The sequence below is a fragment of the Ranitomeya imitator genome, chromosome 2 (assembly GCF_032444005.1).
Source record: "Ranitomeya imitator isolate aRanImi1 chromosome 2, aRanImi1.pri, whole genome shotgun sequence".
NCBI lineage: Eukaryota > Metazoa > Chordata > Amphibia > Anura > Dendrobatidae > Ranitomeya > Ranitomeya imitator.
The window spans coordinates 363,577,334-363,599,770 of record NC_091283.1 but is presented as its reverse complement, the minus strand read 5'-3'; the positions used below and the strand labels follow the sequence as shown (position 1 = coordinate 363,599,770).

Here is a 22,437-nt window from a genome sequence, read left to right as displayed (position 1 = left end):
CCCTTCTATAAATCACTTGTGAGGCCACATCTAGAATATTGAATCTGCTTTGGGCTTCACATTTTTAAAAAGGATATTCAGAAGTTAGAATCAGTTCAAAGACAGGCAACTAGATTATTACAATGGATGGAAGGCCTCTCATATGATGAGAGGTTGGAAAAGTTGGGCTTGTTTAGCTTAGAAAAAACATATACATTTAATTTACATGTATAAATACATGTGTGGTTAATACAAAGGACTGGCACATGACTCCCTTCCAAAGACCATACTAGGGAAAAGGGGACACCAATTACAGGTGGAAGAAAGACTATTCCGGCAGCTAAATAGGAAAGGGTTCTTTACAGTTTGAGCGGTTAAACTGTGGAATGCTTTCCGCAGGAGGTAGTAATGGCAGACCTTTAACAGCTTTTAAAAGAAGGCTGGATGATTATATATAATTTACTGACAAAAAAAGTATAATTGTTGGAGAAAGGTTGAACTTGATGGACCTAGGTCTTTTTTCAACCTATATAACTATGTATGTAACTATGTATGCATGTTAAAAGGCTTAAAAATTTAGCAGCAATTTTAATATTTATTTTTTTCAATTAAACTTACAAAACCTGTTTTTTAGGAACAAACTCACTTTTGAACACATTTTGAGGGCTCTACGTCATAAAATCCCATTTTAAAACGTGCACCCCCCAAAGGTTTTGAAAACTACCTTCCTGAAGTTCATTAGCAATTCACATAGTTTACAGACATTAATGAAAAATTACATTTTTTTTTACGATAATGTTGCTTTAACCCCACGTTTTTCATTTTCACAAGGTGAAGCAGAGAAAAAGATGCCTCAATTTTTGTGGTTGGAAACTACAGTTTGAGCAGAACTAGGGAGGGAATTGTGAGTAGCATGTGCCATTTGAAGAGCCACTAAGTAATTAAACGACCCCACAAGTGAGCAGATTTTGAAAACTACACCCCTCAGGGAATTCATCTAGAGGAATGGTGAGCACCATGAACCCAGATTTTTTTTAACAGTTGTTTGTGAAAATGAAAAATGAAAATGCCATGTGGTTTTTCAAAAGCCCTTGTCCTACCAGTAAAGTGGAAATGCTCCTATATTTCATAGGACAGATGACGCACCGGAGTGGGGCTTTTTTTTGTGTGTTGATGTGATGCTTTTATTGGTACCATTGTGGAGTGCATAACGTTTAGATCACTTTTAACGCTAGAGTCACATTTTTTGCAGTGCTCTACACTGAGCAGTTATATGAAGGCTTCTGTCTAAATCTGAGAAAAACACTATTCAGACCAAACTTCCGAAAGAACCATTTAATGTAATGAGGCAAATGGAGTCTCTTTAGACACTGAAAGGCCTCTGTTCTGACCAATGCCCATTTTTTTTTTGAAGTGCACAAAAGGATAATCAATCATGCTTTTATGTATCCTAAAAAAGATGGTACACCACCGGGAAAGAAGCCATATGGAGATCTAGAGGAAAGAAGGTTTAATCATCATCACAGACGGTGAATTTTTAAGTTGAGAACAGTGAGACTAACTGCCACAACAAGTTAGCGTCTGGTCATGAGGTTTTTGTCTTCCCCTGGATCAACATGTTAGGCTGGGGTCACATTGCGTTATGTGACCCCGTTTAACGGACTACGTTACACCACGGCATAAAGCGGTGTAACGTAGTCCGTTAACGCCGCCATTGCTAGTAATGGCGAACGCCTTGCTAGCACACGCCCACATTGGGCGTGCACTAGCGATGTGCCGTCATTTGAGTGACAGACCGCGAACGCTGCTTGCTTGATGATGCATTGTTTGAGAATCCCTGTGCATGCTGGGATTTTCAAACAAAGCATCATTAGAGGGCAGAGGCTACAGTCACTGGTGCAGCCTCTGTCCCCTCCCAGGAACTAAGTGTCATCAGTGTCCATCATTTCAGGGGCTGGGCTACTCGTTGCATTACTAAGCATGCGTCCCTTGTCAGAATGCGTCATTTGTCAATTCCAATGAATCCTCAGTAGATTCTTGTCACTGTGTGATGTGCACAATGACAATGCGCTCTTTTGCTGACTCTGATCAGAATTAAAGAGCCGGCAGGAGAGCGCACTGTTAGTGTGCTTTGTAAAAGGATTACTGAGAATGCAAATACCAGCACACCCTTCGCAAGTGGCATCACATGAGAGGGGGTGTGAGGCTATGCTGGTCTCTGTACACTGAGTTTTCTTACAACTCGTACAGACAGTACGCTCTGTTGCTGGCAAGAGAGCGCATTGGCCATGTGCAAATTGCACAGTGAATTTACTTAGCATCAGTTAAAATGGACAACTGATGCAGTGTCTAGCCCAGAACCTGAAATTAAGGTCACTGATGACTCTTCGTTTCACAAAGGGGGCAGATGCTGCGGAAGTGACGTCCATATTGTAAATGCTGTAGTGTCCATATTGTAAATGCACAAATTGTGTTATCACTATAATAGCATCATAATTGAATCCATATTTAAGTAGTATTTTTGTTGAAGTAGGAGAAATGAAAAAAAAAATCAAAAAATCAAAATAAAATAGTAGCAGCTAGTGACATAGAAGAATCTGTGCCTTCTCTGAATTTAGTGGTTAGTACTCACCTGGGTAGTTATCTGCAGGAATCTCCTGTTTACACCACTCATCACCCCTCACATATGTCTCTATAGTATTAATATGGGTCAGATCTTTACCCTGAAACAAATAATGTAAAAGTCACAGACAGATGGAGAAGTCTCATCTATGATCATCTCTAATCCTGCCATCTCCACCGTTCTCATTACACAAGTATAAAACATATAATACTGGTGGATAAAACAAGAATGAGCACAAGACGTTCACAGCCATCTACACATCATAGGGGAGATCTCATGACACCTTCTCTCCATCTACCTGATGATCCTGAGGAACACTGGGATTTTCTTGTTTACAGTTCTGTGGAAGAAGAAGATGGGGACATCTCTCTGGTGTTGTTCTCTTACTGGATAGAACTGGAGGAAACACATACAGAGACTGAATTCATTCTTTACATACAGATAATTATAGACGGTTTGTATTTAGCCCTGTCTATTACCTGGTGATGTGAGGGGCTCGGGAACCTCCATCATGATGTCTTTATACAGATCCTTGTGTACTTCTAAATACTCCCACTCCTCCATGGAGAAATAGATAGAGACATCCTGACATCTCATTGGAACCTGACACATATAATGATACCGTCATCACCCTGATCCCTTCATAGCGTTATTGTATAATGTCCCAGCATTCCCAGCAGTGTCACCTCTCCAGTCAGCAGCTCAATTATCTTGTAGGCGAGTTCTAGGATCTTCTGGTCATTGATGTCCTCATGTATCAGGGTGTGAGGTGGAGGCCCCATTATTGGGCTCAGGGGTCTTCCCCATCCCTCAGACACAGGGTCCTGACAGTGCTCACTAGAGGTCTTCTTCACTATTGTGTAATCCTGGTTATAGAGAGACACATTAATAAATCTCACTACAGACATTTCCAGAGTCCTCACCTCTCCAGTTCTGTCCATCTGTTATTCCCATAGATAAGAATGATGTAATGTGACGTCATCAGAATCTCTCACCTCTCCAGTAAGCCGGAAGAGGATCTCTAGGGTGAGGTGTAATATCCTCTCCGTCATCTTGTCCCTGTCCCTATCCATCCTTGACGGGTCAATGAGGAAAACTCTGATTGGATCCAATATTGTAGGGACCTGAATGGGAAGAAAATGAGCTGATGTAAACTGATGCTCAGAAAGATTGCACTCAAACTGGTAACAAAATACAACTCAATCTGTCATGGTCAAAGCAAGATATTTTGGTTTCCCTGGGCAAAAAAGTAAAATGGCGAATCCTCCCTTCCAATTACAATAATTAAGCATGTAAACCAATTGAAAAGTGTGCTTTCATAAATTTTGCTAATGCGACAACCCCTTTACATACGGTATATACTCTTCAACTCCAGAAATTAAAGGGAGCTTGTTAGCACAAAGTGGAGGTCCTCCTATGAATGACAGCCACAGATTTAGCTTCAAAGGAGAATCTCAATTACATTACATGCAGCTATAATGATTTTGTTGAACATAGTATAAGCGATAAAAAGATTGCAGGTTTAAATCCCCTTAAACTAAATAATAAAATAAAAATGTATGTACAGTATTTTGCAGATTATGAGACAAACACCAAATTTTGGGCAGGAAAATAGGATTTAAAAAAAAAAATAAAACGGTAGTGAGTATTATAGTCTGCTTTTATGGTAGCTTACCTTGGGGTCGGCGGCATTGGAGCAGGGTCCCAGGCGGCAGGGTTGCTGCTGCAGGAAGCTGGCGGCGGTGGAGGAAGGCGATGCTGCGAGCCCCAGGGTAATAGGAGGTCGTGTCCGGCGAAGGTAGTGGTGGTGTCATGCTGTGGGCCCCAGGCAGGTAGGAGGTTGTTTTTGCCGACATTTTGTGAAAGCCAGTAGCCCACCACTTTCCACTCCTTCTGCAGCAATTCTCCTGGAGTCCACCACATTAAAAAAGCATGGAAAGTGCGGGAGCTCAGAGCTTTCATAAAATGTAGGCAAAGACCCCTCATACCATCCTGTGACCCACAACATCGCCCCACTCCTGCCACTGCCAGAAGCTTCCTGCAGCAGCAACCCTGGTACCCCACTCCACCACAGCTGGTAAGCTACACTCAGATTATAATACACGACCCCCTTTTCCCCAAAAATTTTGGTGAAAAAAAGTGCATCGTATAATCTGAAAAATATGGTATGTTTAAATCACCACGTCCCAACTAAAGTAATTAAGAGATTGGAAAAATAAAGATAACATATTTGTATCATTGTGTCTGAAAAAGTCCAATTTATCAAAATATAAAATTAGGTAAACCCTATGTTAAATGTTGATAAAAAATTATAAACGACAAAATTGCTATTTTTCATTCGCTCTACATCCCCTGAAAAAAATAAAAAAAAAATAAAATGTGATTAAAAGGTCATATATGCCCCCAATGATATCAATACAAATATCGGCTAAGTGAGCAAAACACAGAGCTCCATGGATTAAAATTTCTCCATCGCCTCTCATTGGCGGACACAGGAACCATGGGTGTATGCTGCTGCCACTAGGAGGCTGACATTATGCACAAAAAAAATTAGCTCCTCCTCTGCAGTGTACACCCCACTGACTGGCATTATGAACCCCAGTTTAGCTTAGTGTCAGTAGGAGGTGGGCACGGGTCTTTCATTAGACCCTTATCTACCTCAATGTGCGTCGTTTTATTACAGGTTTTCTGGAGGGATACAGGGTGAACAGTCACACCTGTAATCCCACAATACGGACTATGAGTACGGCGTGTACTGCCACCCCGTATCCTCATAGATCCGACAGCAGGACCAAGATCCTAGCACACAAGCATGCTTAGAAGTTCGGTCCTAGCTCCGTCCCCGACCCACTCGCCCACCAAAGCCTGTTGGTTGGAGGAGACGAGGACGTCCATCCCCAGCTCCCTGGACGTCTGATACCTTCCCCTGTTTGAGCTTAGTAATTGACGGCGTGGGATGTTTAGGTGAGTATCCCACTTTTCCCTTCCCTCACGTACCTCTGGGTCCCTCCTCAAGTCGGGGTGGTCATGGGGGGTCCCTAGGGATTCCTTTATTATCGTTCAGCGGGCGTGGAAATATGGGGCGAGAGTCATCGCTCCGGTCGAGCGGTGGCCCTTGTGGGCGTCCACGCTGCTTCCCCTCTGGCGGCCTCACTGTTACAGGCGGCCGCAGTGTTCCATGCAGCCGCACTGCCTTTCTCGCGGCCGCACCTTGCTCTGAGCGGCACGGCAGCCCTACAGGTAGCCGCGTTGTTTTTACTGCGGCCACACCTTTCAATGATCTGTGCGGCGGCCTTGCAGGCAGCCCCGCTGTTTTACCTGGCGGCTGCACCTTTCCGGTAACGCGGCTTTCTTCTAATTTAGGCCCCGGCTTCTCCCGGGGCCTACTTACGGTGACATGACTCCGCCCACTTCCTGTTTCTTCAGGCGGGCTTTTCTCCCGCCTGACCATCATTCCCTGCCCACCGGCGACATTTTGGTGCTCCCGACCCATGCGGCTGGCTCCGCCACCTTCTTCGAGTGTGCGCTGCTGAGTTGCATTTCAGGCCATGCACGCTTCTCGACCTTTTCAGCGCACAGTCGGGCGTCCTCATCTGCAGTTCTGCCCTCCGGATGACACATGTCCCAGGTTCCCTTGACTGGATCGCTGCAGGAATCTTCTCTGGGGGATCATCTACAAGCTGGGCAGCTTCTGTCTGGAACCGCCTCATCTGCCAAGAGTAGCTCTGCTCTGCAGACTGACACTCTCCTCTGCCCTACTGTCCCCCAACCTGGCATCGCTCTTGCCCTCCTACTTCTTCCTCTGCCTTAGTCATACACTTTGCGTGTTCATCTTGTAACTGCAAGTTTCCTTCGGGTCAATCCTCTCCCCTCTGCCAGGCCTGCAGCAATCCCATTATGCCCACTGCCCAGGATCCCCCTGTTGCTGCTCCTCTTGAGAATGAGGCATCCACCCCAGGTTGGGTTTCTGCTCTGTCACAATCGGTAGCAGATTTAACACGAGTGTCCCAGACCCTTGTGTCCGTACTTGATAGGTTGCCCCTGCAGACCCCCGCAGTAGCCAGCGGGTCGCAGGAACCTCTGTCCGAGCCTCCCATTATAGGCCGCAAAAGATCCAGACAAGAACGCTGGTCTGAGTCCTCTTCTCGCTCCATCTCGCCACACGGTCCTTCTCTGTGGTCGGCTTCCCCCTGGTCCTCCTCACCTGAGTCAGGCGAAGCTTTTTTTTTTCTGATGCGCCTTCAGAGGATAATTTGGAGCTGGACTCGAACCAAATCGCTAGCATGAGGGATATGGTTCAGAGTCTCATTGGAGCAATCAACCAGACCTGTGGCATCAAAGATTCCTCTATGGAACCCGCAGATCAGGCGGTTTCGTTTAGACGGTCTAAAGCACCTTCCAAGGTTTTCGCTCCTCATCCTGAGTTCGATCAGCTTCTGACCAGAGAAAGGGAGAATCCGACCAGACGTTTTCAAAGAGGAAAATGTCTTGGCGTCTTATATCCTTTTTCCCCAGATCTCATCGCCAACTGGACTTCTTCCTTGGTGGATCCGCCAGTTTCTAGACTTTCCACCAACACAGTCCTCCCGCTGTCTGGCGGAGCGTCTCTGAAAGATTCCAATGATAAATTCATAGAGTCCTTTGCTAAGTCGGCCTTCGAAGCAGCCGCGTCTACTCTATGCCCGGCCTTTGCTTCCACCTGGGTTTCGAAGTCTATATCTGAATGGGCCAAACAACTCTGTCGGGACATTCTGGCCGGAGCTCCACCAGAACAGCTGGCGGAACTTGCCACCCAGATTTCTCACGCTGGGGAATACTTGGTCTCTGCTTCCCTGGACGCCGCATCTTGTGCCGCTCAGGCGTCTAGTAATGTTGTTGTCATCCGTCATACCGTTTGGCTCAAGGCCTGGCAGGCGGATGTGTCCTCGAAAAAGTCCCTTACCAGTCTGCCTTTTCAGGGATCTCATCTCTTCAGTTCCAAGCTGGACCAAATTATTAAGGATGATACCGGGGGCACAAGTTCCCTTCTTCCCCAGTCCAAACCTCGCCGGCCTCCTCCTAGGCAGCAATTTCGGTCCTTTCGGCCTTTTCGTCGCTTCGTGGCATCAAACTCCTTTTCCCAACAGCAGTAGAGGCCGCAGGCTCGTCAAGAGAAGACAGTATCCTTTAGACCCGTTCCTTCCTGGCGTTCCCACCACTCCCAAGGTAGAGCTTCCAGGTCTAGGACTGGAAGATCCACATTGGCATGACTCATGGCAAGGCCCCAGCGCACCTCCCAAGCTAGGCGGCCGTCTCCTCTTCTTCAGGGACGTCTGGATCACCTCAGTGGAGGACGCATGGGTCAGGGAAGTGGTATCCTCAGGATACAAAATAGAGTTCATTTCTCGGCCCTGGGATCGTTTCCTCGAATCCCGATCTCCAAGAGACCGCGCTCTAGTTCTGTGTTTCTTTGCAGCCATCGCTTCCCTTTTCAAATCTCGGGTAATCATTCCGGTTTCAGAAAAAGAGCGGTTCACAGGGTTCTATTCGAATCTTTTTGTGGCACCGAAAAAAGACGGCAAGGTTCATCCCATTCTAGATCTTAAATTGCTGAACAAGAGGGTTCGCCTCAGACACTTCAGGATGGAATCCCTTCGTTCGGTAATTGCTTCCATGGAGGCTCAGGAATTCCTGTGCTCCATAGACATTCAGGACGTCTACCTCCATGTACCGATCTTCCCGGGACATCACAGATTCCTGCGTTTTGCAGTACATCAGGAGCATTTTCAGTTTGTCGCCCTGCCGTTCAGTCTCGCAACCGCCCCCAGGGTTTTCACGAAGATCATGGCAGCGCTGATCGCCATCTTGAGGGTCAGAGACCTGGTTCTTTTTCCGTACCGACATCCTCATCAAGGCTCCGTCTTTCTCTCAGGCTCACGAAAGTCTGTCCATCGTCCTCGACACCCTAGCCCGTTTCGGGTGGCATGTCAACCGGAAGAAGTCCTGCCTTATTCCTTCTCCGCGCCTCGTTTTTCTGGGCATGCTCTTAAATACTCGTCAGACCAGAGTCTTACTTCCCGAAGACAAGAGATCCACCCTTCATCGGGACGTACGCTTGCTCCAGGGTCCTCGGTTTCCCTCTTTCCGATCGGCCATGAAAGTTCTGGGGAGGATGGTAGCGACATTGGAGGCTATTCCCTTCACCCAATTCCACTCACGACCTCTTCAGCAGGCCATCCTGTCACAGTGAAACAGGTCTGTCTTCTCCCTGAATTGTCCTATCCGACTCTCTCCCCGGGTCAAGCGGTCCCTCAACTGGTGGCTGACGTCACCTCTCATCTCCCAGGGCAGGTCCTTTCTTCCAGTTCACTGGCAGGTGGTGATGACGGATGCCAGCCTGCTGGACTGGGGTGCTGTGTTTCGCCACCTGACTATTCAGGGTCGTTGGTCGGCGCAGGAGTCAACTCTGCCGATCAATGTCCTCGAGATTCGGGCCACCTTTCTGTCCCTTCTTCACTGGGAAAGGATTCTCAGGGGTCTACCAATCCGAATCCAGACGGACAATGCCATGGCGGTGGCATATGTCAACCATCGGGGGGGACTCGGAGCTCCTTGGCTCTGGCCGAGGTATCCAAGATCCTCCTCTGGGCAGAGGCAAAGGTTCCGGTGATATCCGCGGTGCATATTCCCGGCGTGGACAATTGGGCCTCCGAGTTCCTCAGCCACGAGGGCCTCGCTGCAGGGGAATGGTCCCTGCATCAGGAGGTCTTCCATCATATTTGTCTTCGATGGGGGACTCCAGACATGGACCTCACGGCGTCCCGAATGAACAGGAAGTTTCCTCGGTTTGTCTCCAGGTCTCGCGACCCTCTCGCAGTGGGCGTCGATGCTCTGGCCATCCCTTTGTCGCAGTTCGTGCTCCCCTATCTGCTTCACCCCATCCCTTGCTTTCCAAGCTGTTGAAAAAGATCAAGGCGGAAGGGGTCCCAGTCATTCTGATCATCCTGGATTTGCCCAGGAGATCTTGGTTTGTGGACATTGTCAATCTTCTCGCGGACGCCCCCTGGCGCCTTCCAGACAGACCCGATCTGCTGTCCCAGGGTCTGATCTGCCACCCAAATTCTCGGTCGCTCAGTTTGACGGCATGGCAGACCGAGGTTCTAAGAGCGTCCGGCCTTTCGGATCGGGTGATTCATACTATGATCCAGGCTAGGAAGCCTTCGTCTTCCAGGATCTACTATCGTACCTGGGAGGCTTACTTCCATTGGTGCGAGTCCAACCGCGTTTCACCCATGTCCTTTTCCCAGCCTTCCATTATGGCCTTCCTTGAGGCAGGGCTGGATTCAGGCCTTGCTCTTAGTTCCCTAAAGGGCCAGGTTTCCGCGCTCTCAATCCTTTTTCAGAAGACGTTAGCTTCTCAGCCACAGGTTAAGACCTTCCTTCAAGGAGTTGCCCACGCTGTCCCTCCTTACAGGGCCCCTGTGGATTCATGGGATTTAAATCTTGTGCTGGATGTTCTGAGGGGTTCCCTCTTTGAGCCTCTCAGGGATGTTTCCCTGTCGGTTCTATCTTGGAAGGTGACCTTTCTGGTGGCCATCACTTCGATCCGCCGCATTTCCGAGTTGACGGTCCTTTCTTGCCGACCTCCGTTCTTGGTTATCCACCAGGACTAGGTGGTCCTCAGGCCTCCGCCTTCCTTCCTTCCTAAGGTGGTTTCAACTTTCCACCTCAATGAAGACATCGTTCTACCTTCCTTTTGTCCAGCTCTGACTCATCCTCTGGAGCGATCGTTGAACAAGCTGGACCTCGTCAGGGCAGTGAGGATCTACCTGGCTAGAACGGCCGCTTTCCGGAAGACAGATTCTCTTTTCATCATTCCTGATGGCACGAGTAGAGGCCTGCCGGCTTCCAAGGCGACTATTGCTCGCTGGATCAGAACGGCAATTTTGGAGGCTTACCGGGTCAAGAACAGAGTACTCCCTCCCGGGATTAAGGCTCACTCTACCCGGGCAGTCAATGCCTTCTGGGCGGTGCACCACAGGGCTTCCGCCCTACAGCTTTGCAAAGCGGCAACTGTTATGACCTGGTGGTTAGGAGCACCCGGAATGACCTGATAGTTAAACCTCATACAGGACAAGCTCTGGGATGTGGGAGCTCTGCTGACCGCAAGCCCTAATGCTATCACACACACTAGAAATAGCCGTGGAGCGCTCCTGACCAGACCTAGGCGCCTCGTCACAGCCTAAGAACTATCTAGCCCTAGAGATAGAAAATAAAGCCTACCTTGCCTCAGAAAAATTCCCCAAAGGTAAAGGAAGCCCCCCACATATATTGACTGTGAGTAAAGATGAAAGTCACAAACGCAGAAATGAAACAGGTTTCAGCAAAGGGAGGCCAGACTTACTAAATAGACAGAGGATAGAAAAGGTAACTTTGCGATCAGCACAAAAACCTACAAAAGACCACGCAGAGTGTGCAAAAAGGACCTCCGCACCGACTCACGGTGCGGAGGGGCCACTCTGCATCCCAGAGCTTCCAGCTAGCAAGACAAAATCATGATAACCAGCTGGACAAGAAAACAGTGAACAAATAATGACTATCAGGAACTTAGCTTCTGCAGGAGAAGGCAGGTCACCAGAGAGATCCAGGAGCGAACTGAACCAATGCAAAAACATTGACAGCTGGCATGGAGTAACGATCTGAGAGGAGTTAAATAGAGCAGCAAACCAAAGGATAAACCAAGTCACCTGTGTAAGGAACCTCAGAAGCAGCAGCTTCACTCATAGCCACCAGAGGGAGCCCATAGACAGAACTCGCCGAAGTACCATTCACGACCACAGGAGGGAGTTCGACAACAGAATTCACAACAGGCAACCTGGTCTTCCATCCACATGATCGCCAAATTTTACAAAGTCCATACCTATGCTTCGGCAGACGCCAGCTTAGGCAGAAGGATCTTGCAGGCAGCAGTGGTGAGTCCTCTGACCTGATGGAAGTCTGTTTATCCCACCCCAGGGACTGCTTTGGGATGTCCCATGGTTCCTGTGTCCCCCAATGAGAGGCGATAGGGAAAACAGGATTTTTGGTTGCTTACCGTAAAATCTCATTCTCGGAGCCTTCATTGGGGGACACAGCACCCTCCCATGTTATTCAGTTCCTGTTGTTCTGTGTTCTATGACTGTTTCTCACGTTTACAGTTCTCATGTTTGTGGTTATGTTTCAACCTTATTGTTTTGTCTCCTACTGCTTTCTCACTAACTGAGGTTCACAATGCCAGTCGGTGGGGTGTACACTGCAGAGGAGGAGCTAACTTTTTTTGTGCATAGTGTCAGCCTCCTAGTGGCAGCAGCATACACCCATGGTTCATGTGTCCCCCAATGAAGGCTCCGAGAAACAGATTTTACGGTAAGCAACCAAAAATTCTGTTTTCTAAAAAACTACAGGTCTCGAAAAAGAGTGACTTTTTTTTTTACAAGGGTTTGGAATTGTTTTTAACTACTAGTATGTGTGCATTATATAAAAAAACTCAAAGGTTTGGTATCAGCATAATCATACTGATGTGGAGAAGGAGTTTGCCAGGTCACTTCTCCCACTAAATGAACACCGTCAAAATAACCTCCCCTCTACCCTCACCCCCACAAAAAAATGGCAGAATTGTTTCTTTTCCCCTTTTCATTCAACTTTAATTTTATTTTCCCATCTTCATGTACATCATGTGGTAAAATTGTGTCATTCAAACCATAGCTTCCAACTGTCCTTCATACTGCGGGACTGTCTCGATTTTGAGGCTGTGCCCCGCAGTCTCGCACGGGACTCAACTTCTCCCGCACAGCCAGCAGGAGAAGAAGCCAACACACCTCCTTGTATTAGGCCACGCCCCTCCGTATCTTCTTCCGGGGCGGTGGTTCAGAGAGAGAAAGAGGACATTCTGAGGTCCATGTGTGTGTGTGTGTGTGTGTGTGTGTGTGTGTGTGTGTGTGTGTGTGTGTGTGTGTGTGTGTGTGTGTGTGTCACACGCAGCTGGCTCTGCTGTGCTTACTGTACAAGGCATTATAACCAGGAGTAGTGGCAGCAGTTAGAGCAATCCAGTGCAGCCTGTTAGTCATAGGCACAGTATGTATCCTTTATATACTACAGCAGTTATGGAGTGGAGCCAGTAGATAGTGGTGTTGTCTGAGTGCATGTAGAGTTCGCAGAGCTGGGCTACATTGCAATGTGCAGGATCTTTGAGGCAGCAGTGTGGACAGACAGCGACAGGTGGTGAAATCTTTGCCTGCATTGTAAGCAGAGCTGCTGGGACACATCTACAGCCTCAACAGTACACTGGCATTGTCATGAGGGGCTATTATACTGTACGCAGCATCATGTGGGGCCATTATACAGTATGCAGCATCATGTGTGGCCATTATACAGTATGGAGCAATGTGTGGCCATTATACAGTATGCAGCAATGTGTGGCCATTATACAGTACAGAGCACTGTGTGGCCATTATACAGTATGGAGCATCATGTGTGGCCATTATACAGTACTAGAAATAGGCCCAATGCTATTGAATCGGAAGTGCGGTGAAAACATAGACGTCACTGCTTTTCCCCACGCAGGTGCAGTAACAGCCGTGTAGTTACCATGCATGTGTGGGTAGATCGGGTAAAGCACGCAGTCGTGGCAGTTACTGCGCATGCACGGGAATAGCAGTGACGTGAATGTCACTTGAGCAGGCACAGTTTGTGGCCTTGCGGCCTCGAACTGCGCAAGTGACACTGCCGTGGTGCCTTATGGGATTCGGGGACAGCGGCCGGAAGTCCCAACTGGGGATTATTATATTAGATGGAGCATCATGTGGGGCGATTATACACTATGGAGCACTGTGTGGCCATTATACAGTATTGAGCATCATGTGTGGCCATTATACAGTATGGAGCATCATATGTCGCCATTATATTCTACCCAACATCATGTGGGGCCATTATACAGAATGGAGCACTATGTGGCCATTATACAGTATTGAGCATCATGTGTGGCCATTATACAGTATGGAGCACTGTGTGGCCATTATACAGTATTGAGCATCATGTGTGGCCATTATACAGTATGGAGTAGGGTTGAGCGAAGCGGATCGGTCATTTTCAAAAGTCGCCGACTTTTGGCACAGTCGGGTTTCATGAAACCCGACCCGATCCCTGTGTGGGGTCGGCCATGCGGTACGCGACTTTCGCGCCAAAGTCGCGTTTCAATGACGTGAAAAGCGCCATTTCTCAGCCAATGAAGGTGGACGCAGAGTGTGGGCAGCGTGATGACATAGGTCCTGGTCCCCAGCATCTTACAGAAGGGCATTGCAGTGATTGGCTTGCTGTCTGCGGCGTCACAGGGGCTATAAAGGGGCGTGCACGCCGACCACCATCTTACTTCTGCCGATCTTAGCATAGGGAGAGGTTGCTGCAGCTTCATCAGAAGAAGGGATATAGTTAGGGAGGGAAGATTAACCCCGAAACTGCTTGTGCTGTAGCGATTACCACTGTCCAACACCACCTTTTGTTTGCAGGCTGTTCTGTCCATTCAAAAGGACAGTAGGATTCCAATCATGCATTAAAGTTTGGTACTATAGTGTTGGTTTGCTGTGTTATAGCACCACCCAGTGGTGGTTAAATGTATTACCTGTGTTTTTTAGTAATAATTAGTGTTGCATTGTGGGATTGCACCAAGGCATTTTGGGATGAGGAACCTCCATTTTCTCTCTGTGTTCTTCCTGGACACACGTGTTCTTCTGTTGCATAGGGAGAGGTTGCTGCCGCTTCGTCAGAAGCAGGGATAGCGTTAGGCAGGGTACATTAACCCCCAAACCGCCTGTGCTGTAGCGATTTCCACTGCCCAACACCACCTTTTGTTTGCAGGGACAGTGGAAGCTACATTTTTTTTCCTCAGCGCTGTAGCTCATTGGGCTGCCCTAGAAGGCTCCCTGAGGCTACGTTCACATTAGCGTTGCGCCGCCCTGCGTCGGCGACGCAACGCGCGACGCATGTTAAAACGCGCGCAAACGCGCGCAAAAACGCGCGCGTTTTGCGACGCGTGCGTCGTTTTTGACAAAAATCGGACGCACAGAAAATGCAACTTGTTGCATTTTCTTGCGTCCGACGCTAGCGTCGGAAACGACGCACGTGGCGAAAAACGCCACCCAAAAAACGCACGCGTCCCCTATGTTAAACATAGGGGCGCGTCGCCGCTGCGTCGCCGCTGCGTCGCCGACGCAACAGCGGCGCAACGCTAATGTGAACGTAGCCTGATAGCTGCATTGCTGTGTGTACACCGCTGTGCAAACCAACTGCTTTTTTCAAAGCACAAATCCTGTTGTTCCTTCCTTTCTGCACAGCTATCTTTTTTGTTTGTCCACACTTTTGATTTAATTTGTGCAGCAGTCCACTCCTTGTTATTGCTGCCTGTCATACCTGGCTGAGATTATTGCAGGGAGATAGTAATTGTAGGACAGTCCCTGTTTTTTTTTTTGTTTTTTTTAATTCTCCCTGAAAAAAAAGTAGTGGGAGATTAAGATTGGCATTTCTGCTAGAGTGCCAGTCCTGTGTGTGCCATCTCTCTCAAATTGTGGGCCACAGAAAGCCTAGTGTGTTTTTTTTTATTTGGTTTATAAATTCTCCCTGACAAAAAAAAATAAACAGTGGGAGATTAATATTGGCCTTTGTGCTTGTGTGCCAGTCCTGTGTGCCATCTCTCTCAAATAGTGGGCCACAGAAAGCCTAGTGTCTGTTTTTGGTTTTTAAATTCTCCCTGAAAAAAAAAATAAACAGTGGGAGATTAATATTGGCCTTTGTGCTTGTTTGCCAGTCCTGTGTGCCATCTCTCTCAAATAGTGGGCCACAGAAAGCCTAGTGTCTGTTTTTGGTTTTTAAATTCTCCCTTAAAAAAATAAACAGTGGGAGATTAATATTGGCCTTTGTGCTTGTGTGCCAGTCCTGTGTGTGCCATCTCTCTCAAATAGTGGGCCACAGAAAGCCTAGTGTCTGTTTTTTTTTTATTTGGTTTATAAATTCTCCCTGACAAAAAAAAATAAACAGTGGGAGATTAATATTGGCCTTTGTGCTTGTGTGCCAGTCCTGTGTGCCATCTCTCTCAAATAGTGGGCCACAGAAAGCCTAGTGTCTGTTTTTGGTTTTTAAATTCTCCCTGAAAAAAAAAATAAACAGTGGGAGATTAATATTGGCCTTTGTGCTTGTTTGCCAGTCCTGTGTGCCATCTCTCTCAAATAGTGGGCCACAGAAAGCCTAGTGTCTGTTTTTGGTTTTTTTTGGTTTTTAAATTCTCCCTGAAAAAAAAAAAATAAACAGTGGGAGATTAATATTGGCCTTTGTGCTTGTGTGCCAGTCCTGCGTGTGTGGCATCTCTCTCATTTGGTGCCACAGAAAACCGAGTGTGTAACATTGTGCCTGATTTTCCTTGCAGTCTCACCCACCTATAAAGGGATATCTAAATCCTACAGAAGTTTGAGTTTACCTTGTAAGTTGTTTTACAGTAACAAATACCGTTACTTTGGTTACGTCTTTACAACAATGAGGAAGTCTGGTGGAAGAGGTCGTGGCCGTGGGCGTTCATTGCCAGCTGGTAATGATGGTAGTGGTGGTGGAGCATCAGGTGGTCGTGGGAAAAACAATAAAGCACCTAAGTCTCGAGCTGTGGAGCCAGGTTCGTCGTCTGGCTACACAAGGCCTCGAACGCTCCCTTTTCTGGGAGTAGGAAAACCGCTTTTAAAGCCGGAGCAGCAAGAGCAAGTTTTGGCTTACCTTGCTGACTCAGTCTCTAGCTCTTTTGCCTCCTCTTCTGAAACTGGTAAATGTAAAAGCAGCGCGTCGTTAGTGGATGTTCACGGTCAGGGACAAGTCGCTTCCTTGTCCTCTTCAGCAAAAACAACAACAGAGAAGGATGCGGCAGGCGACACAACGGGTTACTCCATGGAGCTCTTTACACATACCGTCCCTTTCTTAGAAAGTGAAACAGTTAACAGGCCATGCCCATTACAAGTTGAATCAGACATGGAGTGCACTGATGCACAGCCACAGCCAGATTACTATGCTGTTCCTTTGACTCAGACCACAACATTGCCCTCTCAGTGTACTGATCCAGAATCAGACCCTGATGAGACTATGGTGCCCCGTCACGAACGCTATACCACCGACTTACACGGTGACACAGACGAAGTTGCACACAAGATAGAAGAGGAGGTTATACATGACCCAGTTGTTGACCCCGATTGGCAGCCATTGGGGGAACAGGGTGCAGGCGGCAGTAGTTCTGAAGCGGAGGAGGAGGGGCCGCAGCAGGCATCAACATCGCAACAGGTTCCATCTGCCGGGCCTGTATCTGGCCCAAAACGCGTGGCAAAGCCAAAACCTGTTGGAGGACAGCGTGGCCATCCGGTTAAAGCTCAGTCTGCAATGCCTGAAAAGGTATCCGATGCTAGAAAGAGTGCAGTCTGGCATTTTTTTAAACAACATCCAATTGATCAGCGCAAAGTCATCTGTCAAAAATGTTCAACTACCTTAAGCAGAGGTCAGAATCTGAAAAGTCTAAATACAAGTTACATGCATAGACATTTAACCACCATGCATTTGCAAGCCTGGACTAACTACCAAAAGTCCCTTAAGGTTGTAGCACCCTCGGCCAATGAAGCTAGTCAGCAACGCAACATCCCTTCCGTCACTGTAAGGCCACCATTTTCCGCACCACCTGCAGTATCTGTGCAGGTTTCGTTGCCAGGCCAAAGCAGTCAGGGTCAGGGAATCACCAGTTTCGTAGTAGGAAACACTGCATCTAGGGCACTGGAGGCAACAATACCGTCTCCAACCGTCTCTCAGTCTGCCATGTCCACCGGCACCCCCACTAGTTCCACGATCTCCAGCTCTCCAGTCCAGCTCACCCTACATGAGACTCTCGTTAGAAAAAGGAAGTGCTTAGCCTCGCATCCGCGTACACAGGGTTTGAACGCCCACATAGCTAGACTAATCTTGTTAGAGATGATGCCCTACTGGTTAGTTGAAAGCGAAGCTTTCAAAGCCCTGATGGACTACGCTGTACCACGCTACGAGCTACCCAGTCGACACTTCTTTTCGAGAAAAGCCATCCCAGCCCTCCACCAGCATGTTAAAGAGCGCATCGTCCATGCACTCAGGCAGTCTGTGAGTACAAAGGTGCACCTGACAACAGATGCATGGACCAGTAGGCATGGCCAGGGACGTTACGTGTCCATCATGGCACACTGGGTGAATGTGGTGGATGCAGGGTCCACAGGGGACAGCAATTTTGGGACAGTTCTGCCTAGCCCACGGTCTAGGAAACAGTTGGCTGTAGCCGTTCGCACCCCCTCCTCCTCCTCCTCCTCCTCCTGCAGAAGCGAGAGCTCGTCCACAGACCGCAGTCGCACAACCACTCCATCCGCAGCTGCCACTGCTGCACACCAGGCGTCCCATTATGGGGCAGCTACTGCCAAGCGTCAGCAGGCTGTATTGGCTATGAAGTGTTTGGGTGACAACAGACACACCGCGGAAGTTCTGTCCGAGTTCTTGCAGAAAGAAACTCTGTCATGGCTGGGCACTGTACATTTTGAGGCAGGCAAGGTAGTGAGTGATAACAGAAGGAATTTTATGGCTGCCATAGCCCTTTCACAACTGAAACACATTCCTTGCCTGGCTCACACCTTAAACCTGGTGGTGCAGTGCTTCCTGAAAAGTTATCCGGGGTTATCCGACCTGCTCCTCAAAGTGCGCGGACTTTGCTCGCATATCCGCCGTTCGCCCGTACACTCCAGCCGTATGCAGACCTATCAGCGGTCTTTGAACCTTCCCCAGCATCGCCTAATCATCGACGTTGCAACAAGGTGGAACTCAACACTGCACATGCTTCAGAGACTGTGCGAACAGAGGTCTGCTGTTATGTATTTGTGGGAGGATACACATACACGGGCAGGCAGTAGGATGGCAGACATGGAGTTGTCAGGTGTGCAGTGGTCGAAGATACAAGACATGTGTCAAGTCCTTCAGTGTTTTGAGGAATGCACACGGCTGGTTAGTGCAGACAACGAAATAATAAGCATGAGCATCCCTCTAATGCGTCTGCTGATGCAAAGTTTGACGCACATAAAGGAGCAGGCGTCTGCAGCAGAGGAAGAGGAAAGCCTTGATGACAGTCAGCCATTGTCTGGTCAGGGCAGTGTACAGGATGAGGTAGCGGGCGAACAGGAGGAGGAGGAGGACGAGGAGGATGATGGGGATGATTATTTTTGTAATGAGGAAGCTTCTCCGGGGCCAATAGCAACTGGTGGCGTTGCAAGGCCGGGGTCAGGTTTTTTTAGGGAGACAAGTGACTTAGATGTGCCTGAAACTGCCCCTCAACCCAGCACAACCGCAGATTTGACAACTGGAACTTTGGCCCACATGGCGGATTATGCCTTACGTATCCTCAAAAGGGACACACGTATTTGTAAAATGATGGCCGATGACGATTACTGGTTGGCCTGCCTCCTTGATCCTCGCTATAAAGGCAAATTGCAAAATATTATGCCACATGAAAACCTGGAACAAATATTAGCAACCAAACAATCAACTCTTGTTGACCGTTTGATTCAGGCATTCCCAGCACACAGCACCGGTGATCGTTATCACACGAGCTGCAGGGGGCAGCAGGCGAGAGGTGTTAGAGGTGCACAAACCAGAAGTGGTGTTGGACAGAGGGGTTTTCTGACCAGGTTGTGGAGTGATTTTGCTATGACCACAGACAGGACAGGTACTGCAGAATCAATTCAAAGTGACAGGAGACAACATTTGTCCAGTATGGTTACTAACTATTTTTCATCCCTTATCGACGTTCTCCCTCAACCGTCATTCCCATTTGATTACTGGGCATCCAAATTAGACACCTGGCCAGAATTGGCAGAATATGCATTGCAGGAGCTTGCTTGCCCAGCAGCTAGTGTCCTATCAGAAAGAGTTTTCAGTGCTGCAGGTTCAATATTAACCGAAAAAAGGACTCGTCTGGCTACCCAAAATGTTGATGATCTAACCTTCATTAAAATGAACCACAACTGGATTTCGAATTCTTTTGCCCCACCTTGCCCGGCTGACACCTAGCTTTCCTATGAAAAGGTCTTGCTTGTGGACTGCTCTGACTGACTTTTCTAATCTCGTAATTTGCAGCAGCTGTTTGTCCAGCATACAACATGTTTACACCTCCCTAAATGGCCAAACTCCCCCCACGGGGCCGTGGTCTCGCCACTTGGCGGAAGCACCCGTGAGAGTGCCGTTTGTCTGAAGAGGTGGGTGTGCACGCTTTTGGTCGACGGCACTGCCACTGGGTCACTCATAGTACAATAAAGTGTCTCTGGCGGTGGTGGGGCGCACCCAACGTCAGACACACCGTCGTAACATGAGGGGCCCTGGGCCTGTACCGCCGGCCACAAGAGAGTTCCCCCCCCCCCAGCTCAAACAGTGCTCTACCGCTTGCAAAATTATCTCTCACAGTTCCACCAATGTTTAGTCTATGCGCTGACATCCTTCAATGCCTGCCACTGATAATACCAATGTGTTGACATGTATGATGGTACTTAACATAGTCAGGGGCAGTGTCCTATATTTACACCAGTAAATACTTAGCACCAAATTACTAGGTCTGAAACTCAGCAAAGGAGCCCACCCCTGTACCTTATTATTCCACCCTTTTGTGTTTTGGTTTTGTTGTATTGCGAGACATTAACATCTATTTATTTTTTGTGAGTACTAACTGTCAGACACTCATTACAATCGGCCTCCGCTGACAACACCAATGCTGCCTGTGTACCCCTGCAAGAGAATTCCAAGTGCATAGAGCCTACTTTTGTTATGTTAGGCCTACTAAGCCTGTCTGCGGTCCATTATAGAAATTGTCCTTCACTGACCAGACCACTGCTGCCCATGTACCCCTGGAACCTATTTTAAAGTGCCTACAGCCTACTTTTGTTATGTTAGGCCTACTAAGCCTGTCTGCGGTCCATTATAGAAATTGTCCTTCACTGACCAGACCACTGCTGCCCGTGTACCCCTGGAACCTATTTTAAAGTGCCTACAGCCTAATTTTGTTATGTTAGGCCTACTAAGCCTGTCTGCAGTCCCTCCTTCCACTAGTCCTCCACTGACCAGACCACTGCTGCCCGTGTACCCCTGGAACCTATTTTAAAGTGCCTACAGCCTAATTTTGTTATGTTAGGCCTACTAAGGCTGTCTGCGGTCCCTCCTTCCAATAGTCCTCCACTGACCAGACCACTGCTGCCCGTGTACCCCTGGAACCTATTTTAAAGTGCCTACAGCCTAATTTTGTAATGTTAGGCCTACTAAGCCTGTCTGCGGTCCCTCCTTCCACTAGTCCTCCACTGACCAGACCACTGCTGCCCGTGTACCCCTGGAACCTATTTTAAAGTGCCTACAGCCCACTTTTGTTATGTTAGGCCTATTAAGCCTGTCTGCGGTCCCTCCTTCCAATAGTCCTCCTCTGACCAGACCACTGCTGCCCGTGTACCCCTGGAACCTATTTTAAAGTGCCTACAGCCTAATTTTGTTATGTTAGGCCTACTAAGCCTGTCTGTGGTCCCTCCTTCCAATAGTCCTCCACTGACCAGACCACTGCTGCCCGTGTACCCCTGGAACCTATTTTAAAGTGCCTACAGCCTAATTTTGTTATGTTAGGCCTACTAAGCCTGTCTGTGGTCCCTCCTTCCACTAGTCCTCCACTGACCAGACCACTGCTGCCCGTGTACCCCTGGAACCTATTTTAAATTGCATAGAGCATCCTTTTTTTAATAGTAGGCGTACAAACTCTGTCTGCGGTCCATAATTGAAATTGTCCTCCACTGAACAGACCAATGCTGCCTGTGTACCCCTGTAACCTTTTTTAAACTGCATTGAGCCAAATTTTGTGTTTAAGGCCTACTACCTGTGTCTGTCTGCGCCACTCAATACAGCTGTCCTCCTTCTAAAAAAGCTGAGCGTCAATAGTCTGGTTTTCAGCCTATAGGAATTTGAAAACTGCATTGGGGCTACTACTACTACTTCGGTAGGGCCTACTAACGGTGTCTGCCGCTCCAAGGTGTTCCCCAGGTTTCCTCTCCATAGCTCCGAGCTTCTAGCTCTCGTTTAGTAGTTGTTGAAAACAACACTGCATTAGGCCTACAAGTTAGGTCTGGGTTGTAGAGACGGTGTCTTCCACTCCAAGGTGTTCCCCAGGTTTCCTCTCCATAGCTTCGAGCTTCTAGCTCTCGTTTAGTAGTTGTTGAAAACAACACTGCATTAGGCCTACAAGTTGGGTCTGGGTTGTAGAGACGGTGTCTTCCACTCCAAGGTGTTCCCCAGGTTTCCTCTCCATAGCTTCGAGCTTCTAGCTCTCGTTTAGTAGTTGTTGAAAACAACACTGCATTAGGCCTACAAGTTGGGTCTGGGTTGTAGAGACAGTGTCTTCCACTCCAAGGTGTTCCCCAGGTTTCCTCTCCATAGCTTCGAGCTTCTAGCTCTCGTTTAGTAGTTGTTGAAAACAACACTGCATTAGGCCTACAAGTTGGGTCTGGGTTGTAGAGACGGTGTCTTCCACTCCAAGGTGTTCTCCAGGTTTCCTCTCCATAGCTTCGAGCTTCTAGCTCTCGTTTAGTAGTTGTTGAAACAACACTACATTAGGCCTACAAGTTGGGTCTGGGTCGTAGAGACGGTGTCTGCCGCTCCAAGGTGTTCTCCAGGTTGCCACATAATCGAAGCTGCATAGAGCCTATTTTGTAATTTTACGCTTACAAAGTCTTTCTGCGGTCCCTCCTTCCAGTTGTCCTCCACTGAGCACA

General features: G+C 48.1%; 1 protein-coding gene across 1 annotated transcript in view; it reads right to left on the bottom strand.

Moving 5' to 3' along the window:
- The window catches only part of LOC138666578 (zinc finger protein 208-like), a 301,114-nt gene that overhangs the window by 36,509 nt on the left and 242,168 nt on the right, over nt 1-22,437 (bottom strand). Inside the window, exons 11-15 of the mRNA XM_069754781.1 lie at nt 3,598-3,726; nt 3,289-3,468; nt 3,082-3,205; nt 2,901-2,998; nt 2,612-2,702 (exon numbers count right to left, since the gene is read on the bottom strand). Of these exons, the coding sequence (XP_069610882.1) occupies nt 2,612-2,702; nt 2,901-2,998; nt 3,082-3,205; nt 3,289-3,468; nt 3,598-3,726 (622 nt within the window). The remainder of the gene's footprint in view (nt 1-2,611; nt 2,703-2,900; nt 2,999-3,081; nt 3,206-3,288; nt 3,469-3,597; nt 3,727-22,437) is intronic.